We start from the raw sequence: 14,738 nt of genomic DNA on the forward strand, positions 1-14,738 counted from the left end.
TACAAAACCCACAAGTTCCCAATAAAATAAAAAATATTATCAGAGAACATGTGGCAAGAATAATACACATTTATAAAAATGAAAAAGGAGAGAGAGAGAGATTGCCAGCTTAATTAGGACTTTATCTACCATGGTATGAGTCAGAATTCTATTATATAGATAAGGAATGTCAAACGATCGTACACATAAAAGACTATAATCTTAAAAATACTATTATATTAATAAGTAAATAAAAGGATCTGAGGTTATACTCAGGTAAATAATTTCTGAAATTGCACAAAAGTTACTCATCACCTATTTAGTACTAATTGCTATAAAAACCTGAAGACATTAAAGGAAATAGCACTAACCCACAGGACACGAGAATTTGCTGAAACATGGCAAATACTATAAAAGGCTTTGGAAGAATAAGTATGTTTGGGAACGCCAGAAGTTATGTTGGATCTTGACGAGTGCTTCTGAGGGCCATCGGCTAAGGAGACCATAAGCACCCTTCAGAAGAATCAGTACTCCAGAGGAATTTGGACCAAGGGAGAGATCAATGATGTTGAGGTTTTCTTGTGGCTGGCTGAGTAGATGTTGCTGAAAACAATATAGAGGAAAAGAATTGGTGATGGGGACACAGGAGCAATGGGCTCTATTTTGACCTACTGAAATCTAAATATGCAACTGATGTTATATTCCAATTTTAGAATTATGGATACCAAGGAAATTGGTAAAACCAAGGAACTAAGTACCATCCCCAAACTCAGAAAAACCAGACCCTCAGGGTATTACTACACTTAAGTCAGGGACAAGCAGCAAAACAGGAGGATACTGGTAAGGAGTGCAAAAGGAGGCACAAACAAACCAAGAACCCAAAGTAAGGAAGGAAACAGCATCAAGAAAAAAAGTAAGGCACAGTGGCATGTGACTGTAATCCTAGAATAGTGGGGAAGCAGAAACAGAAGCATCCTTGTAGATACCAGGCTGGCCAGCCTAGCCTAATTGGGGTTCGCTAGGTTGTAAATGAGACACTTTCCCAACAAGTAAATGACTCCAGAAGAACACTACCCAAGTGTGAGTGCAGCTAAGGAGCAAAGGATAACCTGGGATGTCTATGAATCTGAGATAAGATCTGTCCCTGGCCAAGACCTTGCCAAGTAGGCTAGGCTGGCTGGCCAATGGGTCCCCAAGGATCCTTCTATTTCCACATTCCCAATGCCGAGATTACAAATGCACGGCATCATGCCCAGCATTTTCTCCTTGGGTTCTGGGAGTCAGACTTGGGTCCTTGTGCTTGTGAGACAGTCACTTTCCCAACTGAGCTTTCTCCCCAGCCCCATTTGTCATTTCTTTACATTTAAAACATTCAAAACTATTCTTATAGCTATTGTGAAATACAAAATAAATCAGCTGAGTGTAGTCACTTTACTGAGCTATAGAGCCCTGGAACTATTCCTATCTGCTTTTGTATCTAATTACCAACTCTTTTCTTTTTCTCCTCTCCCAGCCCCAGTCTACTGTTACTAGACTAGTACTTTAAAGTATTTTAACTAGCATTTCTGGTCTCTAATTCCATGAGATCCACATTGCCAGCTTCGACATAAGCTACAGGTGGGGAATGGGGAGGCCTGGCTTAGTTCATGTAATGCACAATCTTCCAGTTCCATTCACATTTTCCCCTCTTTATATTAGATGATATTTTAATCTAAGAAAATTTCTAATCTTTTCTTGCTGTTCACTAATTCTTTAAAAGTTGCCAAGAGCTGGAAAAGGTTCCTCAGCACTTCACAGCACTTACTGCTGTGGTTTTGTTTCCAGCACCCACATAATGGCTAACAATTATCTGTAACTCCTCTTCTGGCCTCCATGGGCACTCATGTACATGGTGTACACGTACACACACACACACACACACACACACACACACACACCCCTCTCTATAGGTAATACCCTCATACTCAAAGTAAAGAAATACATCTCTAAAGGTCTCGCCCTCCTGTGTCTGGACCAGGATCTATGCGGTAAGATGCAGTTCTTGCTACATGCTCAGAGGTGGGAGGAGCCTGAAGGGCTCACATCATAAACGACAAGGGACAAACAGCTGCTATGCCACTGCTTCAGAGCAAGGCTCATGAACCACCTCAGGGATTAGATGCATAGCACAAAGAAATGTCATATCAAACTTTGATAATAAGAAACAGTATCTTTACATTTATGTTCCATGTCTATATCACTAACCTTTGTGAAACAATACTAAAAAAAGATACTAAGAGTAACTACTTTTTAATTTTTTGCTTTGAATTTTCTAATGAAAATGACTGAGATTATTATGAGTACAACAGGTAAGTATTATCTGGAAGATGATTTTTAACACTAGCATTAAAAATTTTTAAAGCACTAGTTCACTCAATTAGCATAAACCACCTTTCTTTTCTTGTTCTTGGGGATGTAGTTGAGGTTTCTAATCTTTTTATCATATGTTAATACCCGGCTTTCTCAAATTACTGTTTTCCCACTGTTGTTGACATTATCTCCTCTACATGATTATAATAGAACTACAAACCCAAGGGAAGACAACTCACTAAGAAAACACCTATAGGGATGGATTTAGGAAGAAGGAGAAGGGGGAAGATCTGGGAGGAGTTGGGAGACAGAAAACCATAATAAAAATATATTCTGAAAAAAATCTATTTTCAATAAAAATAAAACACCTAAAATTTGTTGAATACCTCAAAGACATACCCACACTAACACATACAGAAATTCAAACCTAGATACTCAAGAAATATGAAAAGTCAAGACAATATAAAGCCTTTCAAAGCTTAAAACTGAACTATGAGATACTGAAGTAGAAATGCTGGCTATGTAAAGAATACTTTAACAAGAAGATAAATAAAATAAAAACATTAATGCCAGACCTATATAATAGTCAAGTCAGCAACACAGATGAGAATCTCTGCAAGGAAACTGAGACTTGGGGGATGAAGGGGCATAGAAATACTAGAAATAAAAAACCCAATAAAATATTTAAACCCTCAGCACTGGACCCTGCATTCTAAAATACAGACCTGCCAGGCAAGTTGTGCCCACTGGAATAACAATGTAAGATTGATGTGGGTATAAATAACCACTCTTTTGATGGATCTGAGTACTGTTTCACAAGAGGGAGTTCATGCCTGGTACTGTAAGCATGGTTAAAACCTATAGCTAGAGAAGGCATATGCTCTACGAGAGAATCTATTGGTGCTGTTTTTCTAAATGGTCATATTGTCAAATTGCCTTCTACATACTAATTTATACCCACATATTTTGCTACTCCAGACCTTCTGTAAAGTTTAATACAGATGCACTATTATTCAAAATGCTAAGAATAAGCTACTTTAATGAGTGCTCAGCCATAGATGGGACATTGATATCAATACCTCCCACACCAAGGCTCAAAGAAAATTAAAGAAAAAGGTGTGAAAGGAATGTAACAGAGTGACATGCTGTCCTCTGCACATGGACCCATGAACTCACAGTAGCTATGGTTACCTGCACAAGGCCAGTATAAGACCAAGCCAGTTAAAACTGCCCCATTTCAAATGAGGACCTACTGGCAGATGAAGGCTGCTGGGAGAGAGAATAATTTCTCTTTAGAAGGCAGGAACTAGTTGTTGTTCTTGTTCCACATTCATGAGTACACTGGTAGCACTAGTTAAACTCAGTCCATTATTTCATTTTTTAAAGGCATGAATTTGTGGAGAACAGCCATGGAAGCTTGGTGGTTCCCATGGAAGAGGGATGGGGTGGAGAATATAATCAAATTATACACATGTGTGAAATTTTCAACGAACACATTTTAAAAACCACAGTGAACAGTAACTTCAAATAGGCTAGATCAAGCAGAATAGAGACTATCAGGGAGTAAAGAGAAGATTGAGGAAATATGACATTAAATATCACTAAATAAAAAAAAAAGAAAAACAAGTATGACCACAACTTTCAAAAGTGCTAAGACATACTCCAAGGATTAACCTCAGAATTGAAGGGGTAAGAGAAGAAGCTATGCTATAAAATACAGTCACCAAAGTCCACTCAATGAAATAGGAGAAGATTTCCAAATCACAGGAAGATACGGGTATTAAAGCATTTAAAACTGCAAGCAGGTATATCTAGAAAATAACTTCTCCCTGTCACATTAACGTCATGCTATAAAAAGAGTACAACTGGGGGCTGGAGAGATGGCTCAGAGGTTAAGAGCACTGACTGCTCTTTCAGAGGCCCTGAGTTCAATTCCCAGCACCCACATGGTGACTCACAACCACTTATAATGGGATCTGGTGCCCTCTTCTGACATGCAGGCAAACATGCCAACAGAACATTGTGTAAATAATAAATAAACCTTAAAAAAAAGAGTACAACTATTGTTCTTTTTCATCTCATGTTTAGGCAGTCCTGTTGCTGCAATTCTATGGGGTTAGCTGCAGACATTTCTAGGAGACAGAATCTCACAGCAAACTCCTTGGTCCTCGTGACTCTTATAGTCTTTGTACCCCCCTTTTACAATGCTTCCTGAGCCTTAGGTAAAGAAGTTGTTTTGCAGATCCATTGGGATTGGGCTCCAGAACTGCATTTTGACTGGTTGTGGTTTTTGTAATGGTCTGTCTTGCAAACAGAAGTTTCCTTGATGCAGGTGAGGACTACATTTATCTGTGTGTATTAGAATATAGTTAGAAATAGTGCTGGTTTAGTAAAATGGCGGTTTGAAGTTCTCCTCCAAGATTCATGCCTTCACTAGCCCTGGGTATTGGCTAGTTTTCAGTGCCAGGTATGATTCCCCTCTTGTTGGGAATATCTTAAGTCTAACTAGAGAGCTGTTAGTTACTACGAGGAATGCATGCCATTACTGAACCCTTAGAGTTATCCTGCAACAATAAACATGCTAAGATGAATGGGACAAGCCCAGGAGATCGCAAGCCTACACAAAGAACTATGGGCAACTAAGGAAGGCTGAGAGCAACTGAAATAGTCACCCCTGGGTTAGAATAAAGTTGATTACCCAATAACAAATGGTCAGCCCTGTAAACATATATACAAGTAACATTATACAGACTGAAGCAGGTTGTACTTAAATATTTAGGAGTGTGTGTATGTGTGTGTGTGTGTGCGCGCGCACATGCATGTGTGTGTGCATGTGTAAAACAACAATTAATACAAATAAAGAGGAAAAAAATAAAGAGTCCATGAATTTGTACAAGAGCAAGGAGGGGTATCTGAGAAGGCTTAGAGGAAGGAAATGGAAAGGGAAATGAGGTAATTATAGTCTAATCTCAAAAGGTAAAATCAACATTTTAAAAAGACCATGGCTACCAAACAAAGAAACAATATTAAAAGCTGCAAGAGAAAATCCCAACTGAACTCTAAGTAATAACATCTAGGAGAAACCCGAGAAGTCCAGAAAGCATGAAAACACACCATTTCAAGCTGTGGCAGGTAACTACTAGATAGTTGTGTTTGCTTGCTTGCTTTATCATCTTGATACAAGTTAGGGTCATCTGAGAAGAGGGAAACTCATAAACTGAGAAAATGCCTCCATTAAATTGGCCTTTAGGTAGAAAATGAGGAGGAAGGCATTTTCTTGTTTAATGGTTGATGTGGGAGGGCCTAGACACACCTGAGCAGGTGGTCTTGAGTTGTATAAGAAAATAGGCTGAGCATGCTATGGAAAGCAAGCCAGTAAGCACCATGGGTTTTGCTTCAGTTCCTGCCTCTAGGTTCCTGCCTTTAGTTCATGCTTTAAATTCCCTCAACAATGGACTGTAACTTTTAAGTTGAAATAAACTTTTCCTGTTTAAGTTGCTTTGGGTCATGGAGTTTATCACAGCAATAGAAAACGAACTACTACAACTACCAATGAAAAATAATAAGTAAAGTCTTATTTTAATTGATGAAAAATAGAGATATCCCAAGAAAAGTACAAACTAAAGTAACAACTGGTAAGCCAGCATTTTAAAAGATACTTAAGAGAAATCCTACACAGAGAGAAGGAAGAAGAACAATAACAAATACACACATTTTAAAATATGGCAAATATCTCTCAATAAATATGTTAAATGTTACTGGTCTAAAATGTCCAATTAAAAGAGGCAGACAAGTAGGCTGGATTATAAAGCAAGACCCAACTACTGGACATCTTCAAGAAACACATTTCACTACAAAAAAAAACAGAGACCAAAAGTGAATGAATGTAAAAAAGGAAAAGAAAACAACAACAAAAACTACGACAAATTAGTTGAAAAGGGGAGCAAGCAGGAGTAGCTATACCTCTGAGACTGTAGATTCAGGTCTAATTAGTCATTAGAGATAAAGAAGGTTACTGCACACTAATAAAGGGAGAACCCATCACCATGATCAACTTCCCAAAGCAAACAGTATTGGGTATTAAAGCTAGGTCCTGATATTGAAATAGTAAGGAATGCAAACATCCTACTTTCATACCCCACCTCACATCCCCAAAAGCAAGAAATTTCAAGACTTAAAAGGCATCGTCTATAGGATATTCCATTAAATCCTGTGAAACACATGTTTTTGGCAACCTATGAAACATTCTTTAAAAAAGGTAACATTTTATAACAAAAAGCAAGTCTAAACAAATAAAAAATGAAACATTGTGTCCAATCAGATAATAAAGGAATAAAATGAGAAGTGTTTAGCAGAAGATACCACAGACACTACACAAACTGAAGAAGATCACACAGTATACTCTTCTGTGATCTGTGGGTCACTAAAGAGGGTAGGGAGAAAATTTAAAAATTCATAAAATCAAAAGAAAAGAGAAACCGAACATACCAAAGACTTTAAAATACAGAGAGCTCATGAAAACTTAATGATACACCTTTAACTCTCAGGGAAAAGGAACACACTCAATCCAAAAGTATTAAATACAAAAAAAAATGATAGAGATCAGGACAAAAATTAATGAAATGTAATCTAAAAGGATAATATAAACAACCAATAAAACAAAAAATAAATAGTTTGGAACCCCTTCAGACAAACTAATCAAGAGAGATGACTCAAAATAATAAAATTTGAGACAATAAAAGTATATTATAATAGATGCTAATAAATTTCAGGATGCTGAAAATGTACCTTCCAACAAAATGAAAAAAATCAGATAAGATTTTCAATGTATTACCTACTATAATTAAAGCAATTAGACAGAAACAGCTCAATCAAATCTATAACAAGGAATAAAATTAAAATACGGATAAAGTCCCCCAACAAAAAAGCCTGAGTCCAAAAAAAAAAAAAAAAAAATCACTGCCAAATTTTATCACATTTTCCAAAAAGAACAGTAATATTCTCAAATGGCTCCAAAAATTAGAAAAAGAATGGTATCAAAATCAACCTACTAAACCAGCATTACTTTCATATAAAATTCAAATAAGGAGGCAAAAAAAGTTAATCTGCTACTTCCCCTAAAGAATACAGATGAAAAATATTCAATAAAATATTTACAAACAGAATTTAATAACACACTGAAGAGATCCTACATTATGAAGTAGATTTCATTCCAGGTATGCAAAGATAGTTCAACATATGCAAATCAATAAATGAAATATGATTCATAGATAGGTCAAGGTATGCAAATAATATAAATATGACATAAAAATTGAAATCCCACAATCATATCAATAGATGCAGAAAAATCTTTGACAAACCTCATATCCCTTTATGATGAGAATCCTGGAAAAACTAGGAATAAAGTACAATACCACCACATAAGAAAGGCAATTTACAAAACTGTATCCAACTGTACATTAAATGGGGAAAAACTGAAAAAAAATTCCTTTAAAATTAGGAACAAGACAAGAGTACCTACTCTGTCTGCTCATGTTTACTATAGTCATCAAATTCTTAAGCAGAGCATTAAGACAGTACAAATAAAAGAGAGATAAATAGGAAAGAATTCAATTTATCTGTTTCTAGACTGTACGATGCTATACTTAAAATGACTATAAAAACTCAAAATACTCTTAAATCTGATAAATGCTTTTTGAGCAGGATCCAAATCAATAAACAAAGATCAGCAGCTTTCCGATATGTCAGTTAACAAAAATGCTGACCAGAGAAATAATGTCATTCATAAAAGCATAAACAACAAGAACATTTACATAGGAAGAATCTAGCCAGGAATTAAACACCTCTACAGTGAAAACTTCGAAACTTAATAAATTAATGAAAGCAATGGAAGAAGGAAAGTTCTTCCATGTTTGTGAATCAACATAATTATTACTTTAAATGGCTACATTACCCAAAGTACTCTATGTACTGAATGTATTTTCTACCAAAATTCCAGTACTGTTGTTCACAGACCTACAAAAAGAATTCTAACACCCACATGGAAGCACAAATGACTTCTGTAGCCAATGCAAAGGATAGCCAAAGCAATCCTAAGAAAACAGAGCAAGTATTATAATGCAAGAGTTTAGATTTTTATCACAAAGCCATAGTATTAAAGCTAGCAAGGCCCTAACACACACACACACACACACACACACACACAAAAAAAAAAAAAAAAAAAAAAAAAAACAGACACACAGACCAATGGAATGAAATAGAAAAAGCAGAAAGGAACCCATGAAACTGCTGTTATCTGATTTTCAACAAAAATGCCCAAAATATACAAGATGGGTAAGAGATGGCCTCTTTAATAAGTGGTACTGGAGGGGCTAGAGAGATGGCTCAGCAGTTAAGGTACACTTAATATTCTTGCAGAGGACTGAGGTTCAGTTCCTAGCACATACATAGTAGATCATAACCATCTGTAACGACAGTTCCACAGAATCTGATACCCTCTTCTAGTCATCATGGGCACCAAGCATGCAAGCAGTACACACACATAAATGCAAGCAAAACACTCACACACATAAAGTAAAATAATAAATATTTACAGAATGGTAGCAGAAAAAATTGGATATATGTAAATGCAGAAGACGGAAACTGTATCTTTATCTTTCACCTTTAAAAAATTCAATCAATTATGAATTCAAAGTCCTGAAACTCTAGAACCACTAACAGAAAACTGCAAGATATAGGCACAGGCAATAACTGTGTGAATACAACTCAAATAGCTCCAAATGTAATAGCAGGAATTGACAAATTAGTTACCTGAAATTAAACAGCTTATGCACATCAAAGGAAACAATTACCAAAGTGAATAGACAGCCTGTAGAATTGGGAGAAAATCATTGTTAACTATTCATGTAACAGAGATTAATTATCTGAATTTATGAAGAACTCAAAATACTAAGTAGCAAAGGGGGAAATAATCCAATTAGGAAATGGACAAATGAACTGAAAAGACATAGCTAATAACTACATGGCAACATGCTGCACTTTTTTAACCAAACAGGAAATGTATACACAAACTGCATAGATTCCTCTTGATTCCAGTAAGAATAGTCATCAACAAGGGAGCAAACAGGATGCAGGGGAAAGGAAAGGATCACTGTTGGTGGAATGTAGATCAGACCAGCCACCGTGGGACAGAAGTTTTTCACACACACACAAAAAACTAAAAGCAGAATTACCAAGTGACCCTGTTAATCTACTATGGAGTATACAGCAAACGGAGTCTAAGCCAAACCACCATAGAGATAATTTATACATCCATACTTATTGCTGAATGATTCATAGTGTCTAAAATATAAAATAAGCCTAGATGCTCATCGACAGATGAATAAAAATGCTGCATACATACATAATGTAATATTATTCAGCCAACAAGAAAGAACTGGAGATTTTCTAATATTGTATGTTTTCTCTCAACATTTAAAAGACACAAACCTAGAAGGCTATGATTTGAGGAGAAATACCAGTGCAGAAAGGAGGTACAAAAGGGTGAGTGGTGAGAGGAGGCAACACAACTATCCATTTATACATGAAAACGTCGTAACACTTGCAAAGACGATCAATAGGTAAAGTCAACAGGAGTCCAACATGGTGACCTGACTTCACTCTTCGAGATCCACAAGGTGGAACATACTCACAAAAGTTGTACCTCTGAGTCTACATACGTGCTGTGTGTGCACACAAAATAAATTAAAATGTAGTAAAAATTACAAAGAAAATGTCACAATGAAATTCATTATTTTTTAAAATACACATGACTAAAAACCAATGAAAACTTAAAAGACTTGTTCTGTAATGTTCACGGCAGCTCGTTACCTAATAACTCCAAACTGCAAAGAACTCTGACGTCTGTCTTATGACTATAGACAAACACTGAGAAATATAACTGCAATGTAGGAACCCCATAAATTGAAACAAACTACTGGTATATACTATAATCATCTTAAAGGATTTTTAAAGGATTTTGGTAGGTTAAAGATACAGAATACAAAAGATTATGTACTGTGTTTTAGGACACAGTTTTAAATATTTAAGTATTACTTCTGTCATTTTCCTGCTTGCCTTCCTCAGGGGTAGGGGGTGTGTGTGTGTGTGTGTGTGTGTGTGTGTGTGTGTGTGTGTGTGTGTGTGTGTGTGTGTGTGTGTGTGTGTTTCTTATTTGCAATTCCTTAAAAGGGCCACTATGGGGTAAGCAACCTTTAAGTCTAGTTACTATCAAATTGCATTCAGTACCAGTCTCCATGCACAGAAATCAAGAAAACTGAGAGCTGCCTGGACACTGCTTATAGTTCTAGGCAGTTCAACATCTTAATGAGACTTACCAAGTCTTCTCCTGTTGTAGTCCTATGATTGTTTAATGATGTTAGGAAACTGGCCCTGAAATACTATAAAATTATATCATAAAATGGCATATAAAATAAAGCTCATTTTGCCTTGAACTTTAGATGTTAATGTGAATATTGTAATGTAGCTTTCTTGGCTAGAGAATTTTTAAAAGATTTGGGTGATAGCAACAGAATTGTGACATAACCTACATAAAGCTTAATAACTCAGATTCCTAGTAATAAAGATATTCATATAACCACAAATTTAGTAAAAAAAAAAATCAAGTTTTAAAAGCATAACCATGAATCTGAAATACTTTTAACTTAAAAATCACCCAAATCACACCTCCACAAATTAGTAAGTAGAATTCAAATGCTGACTGCCGGCACTTCTGTCTTCTGTGAATTTAAAATGAGATGATTTCGGTTCACAGAAGAGAAAATGCCAGCCAAATAATGAAAAATCTGAATAAGTAAGAGAAGATTTCAAGAATGACATGTAACTGAAAGTCATCTGTAAAAACTAAAATGAATTTTATCAAAGACATTAATACAGTGCTAACAAGCATGAATAGTAAATGAAAATGGTAGGTTCATTAGTACCTACAGAAAGAATGTAACAGAACAGTAAGAATTTATCAGATGTATAATAGGTCCACATGATTTACCATGCCTAGAATCTCTAGCTCCCATGAAATTTGAGCCTGTGAGAGAGCACAGAATTCCAATTTATAGGCTTTAAAATATATAAAGCTGATGTGACAGTTTGCAAAAAGGTCTAAGTGGAGACTTCTTCAACCAAATTTAACATTACCTTAGTTTTAGAAATTACAATTTATCTTGGGGATATTTTTCTATCACATTTAAATTGATTAGCAGCTAAATTACTGAGTGGCTTTAGCATATTAGTAGCAATGTGATATCTCACATCATTAGACTTTAAAAATCAATTCTACAGATGCTGATATGTGGCCTGCATGTACTCAATGCTGCTCTGAGTTCTGCCCATAGATTACCATTTCCTCTCTAGCACTCTCTTCCCTAGTCATCCATCCATTTTCTTATTTTAATTATTAAATACACAGTATCTGTAATATGAGAACAATAGAAGAATACATGAGTAAAACTCAAGCTTTCCTTCCACCCTGTACTCAATCACAAGGCCAATTCTAAATTCTAGTGGCTAATGAGATATTCACACATACACAGGGCATGTACACATGAACATGATCTATGTTTCTCTCAGCATAATACTAGCATGCTTTGTACTCTCTCATCTTGCGATACTTTACATACTTCAGCATTCTCACTGGATGTTCATTTAAGATACCACACTTGTACAATAAATGTGTTTACTCATGTACCATTTGGTCATAGATCTTTACTTCTTGGGATTGTAATTATTGGAAATAGAATTGCTAAGTGCTTTAGTTACTTTTCCTGCTGCTGGGATAAAATACCCTGACAAAAAGCAACAAAAGGGAGACAGGGTTTATTTTGGCTTACAATTCAAGGTTATAATCCATCATGGTGGGGAAGTTACAGGAGCCTGGCTCACTAGAGTCACACTAAAACATAACTAACTATGCATTTATGGTTCCACAATCTAGTATCATAATTTCAAAACTCATACTGTTGGGGCTGGAGAAGTGTTTCAATGGTTAACAGAATTTGTTTTTGCAGAGAACCCAGGTTCTATTTCCAGCACCCACATGCTGGCTCAAAACCATTTGTAACTCCAGTTCCAGAAGATCTGATGCCCTCTTCTGACCTCTGTGGGCACCAAGCACAAACATGCTGCACAGGCATACACGCAAGCCAAACACTCACACAAAGGATAAATCTAAAAATCAACCATCAACAGAGGGAATTATGTCCTTTAAAAAATACAGTAAAATAAAGAATATGATAATGCTTTCCAATGATCCAAACACCCACTAGAAACTCTCCAGCTTTTGCTTACTCAACAGGAGAACTACACACTCAACAGGTTGAGAACCACCATAACTCAGACTGCTTGCCAAGCTTTCATGAAAGAGTCCATGAACACGCTAGAGTGACTTCTTGACTCACCTCTCCCCCATTGACATACTCCATCACAAAACACAGACGGTCTTTTGTCTGGAAGGAGTATTTCAAGGACTTGAAATGAAAAAGAAGAAATGTTAATTATAATCCTGTATTCTTAAAAGTATAATGGTACCAAAAATAGAATATTTTAAAACAGTCAGCATAACTGACTGACATTGTTCCTTAAGAGTGTATTTACTTCAGAAGAGTGTTTTCTAAGAATCTGTTAAGTAAAAATAAATTATCAATGTTAATAAGCACTTTCAACCTACTGTGCCACCTGAGACTGAGTTAGTACTCATTACTCTAGTTCTCTCTGCAGTCTCCAGGAGGAACTCTAGTTCTTGAGGAACACAGTTGCTTTTATTCATTATTGTCAATGTAGTTTTGCTTTTACTTTGTATAGACTCAGGATAAAATCCAGCCCAACTCAATAAGGTCAGGACTGGTAACTTTGTAAGTCATAAGAAGACACTAAAATGTTTTTACATTGGATAATAGACATGAAACTTTTTAGTAAAGACCAGTATCTATTGATAACTCTGAAAATGTTTACTTTAGATAGCCTTAAAATGTTAATAAAAAGTTTCAATTTTAAACTGTAGCTGTTATTTTTAATCTTAATATGCTTGGTACAATATGGAACACAGAGAAACTTTATACTGCATGGTTTAAACTTTTTCTAATGAAGAAAATACAGCAGGACTCATCCTGTATTTAACACATTCCACATCCCTGTATTTCTTTTTCTTTTTCTTTTTTTTTATGGTTTTTTGAGACAGGGTTTCTCTGTGTAGCTTTGTGCCTTTCCTAGAACTCGCTCTGTAGACCAGGCTGGCCTCGAACTCACAGAGATCCGCCTGCCTCTGCCTCCTGAGTGCTGGGATTAAAGGTGTGCACCACCAACGCTTGGCACATTCCTGTATTTCTGTCATGAAATTTATCTTATTCCTGTGAAGTGTGTTCATTTAAAATTTTGATGAAGACCATGCTGTATAGTCATTTTAATATTTATCTGAAGCCAGCAAACAAACAAAAAAAGTAAACTTCATTTAATTTTTGTTTTTTTCTTTTGAGACAGGTCTGACAGTAACCCAGGCAGCCCTAGAATTTACTAGGAAGCCCAGGCTGGCCTCAAACATGGGGAGAGCCTCCTGTTACAGACTCCACAGTATTGGTACTGTAGTCAAGAGCCATCATGCCTGGATTGGGCTACTGTTAAAAACTAAAACCAAAAATAGGCTTTAAAAGTCTAGCGTTTTTATCAGTGAACTTAAAATGCCAGAGCTGGCCTACTTGATCTGTAGATATATATATATTTTTAAAAAACTGGGAGATTCATGGGAAGAAAGAAAAAGATTTTTAAAAAGTTGTACACAGACAATGGGAGGGATTATAAATACATACTGTAACAGATTATATACTTAATTTATGTTTTCAACAGTTTCAAAGAAATTGAACTTACAGTCTGCCACAAATATTGCGGCACAGATAAATAAATGTTACTTAAAACACAGTCATAGTTTAGCAGTCATTATCTAAAATGTCATTAATTCAGTTCTCTAAGCACTTACTGTTAAGAATGGATGTCTGGTGTTCTTGAGTACTCTGCTTTCCGTAAGAGTATGCGCCACTTCATCCTACAAAGAACAGACAAACTATAAAAACATGCTGTAAGTACTACAAATATGACACTTTCTCCACTTTTCAGAAATCAGAAGACACTGCTTAGACGTAAAGAAGAGTATCAATACACACTGGTACACTTCCTCTATTGCTTAGCTTCCCTGGCACCACTACACCCAAAAAACCAATTAACAGTGTAATTCTGAGGGGTAGAAGATATAAATTCATACAAACTCACTCATATTTGATCAAATTACATCAATAATGATAGAAAATAAACAATAAAATTATTCAAGAAGAAAAAAAATTAAATATGTTGGTTTTTTCTTTAAAATA

The 14,738-nt window shown here is 35.8% G+C and overlaps 1 protein-coding gene and 1 long non-coding RNA gene across 4 annotated transcripts in view; both read right to left on the minus strand.

Annotated features, from left to right (window-relative positions):
- Akt3 (AKT serine/threonine kinase 3) overlaps window positions 1-14,738 on the minus strand; it is a 256,790-nt gene that overhangs the window by 58,537 nt on the left and 183,515 nt on the right. For all 3 annotated transcript variants that reach the window (XM_052737751.1, XM_052737752.1, XM_052737753.1), the window contains 2 exons: window positions 14,351-14,416; window positions 12,780-12,848 (listed from right to left, as the gene is read on the minus strand). In XM_052737751.1, the coding sequence (XP_052593711.1) occupies window positions 12,780-12,848; window positions 14,351-14,416 (135 nt within the window). The remainder of the gene's footprint in view (window positions 1-12,779; window positions 12,849-14,350; window positions 14,417-14,738) is intronic.
- LOC128110037 (uncharacterized) lies at window positions 486-12,773 on the minus strand. Its single transcript, XR_008218005.1, has 3 exons — window positions 9,139-12,773; window positions 7,689-7,722; window positions 486-582 (listed from the first exon to the last, which is right to left on the minus strand). It is a non-coding gene; the product is annotated as an uncharacterized LOC128110037 (long non-coding RNA).

This window comes from Peromyscus californicus, unplaced genomic scaffold (genome assembly GCF_007827085.1).
Source record: "Peromyscus californicus insignis strain IS unplaced genomic scaffold, ASM782708v3 Scaffold_14__1_contigs__length_90479793_seg_2, whole genome shotgun sequence".
Taxonomy (NCBI): domain Eukaryota; kingdom Metazoa; phylum Chordata; class Mammalia; order Rodentia; family Cricetidae; genus Peromyscus; species Peromyscus californicus.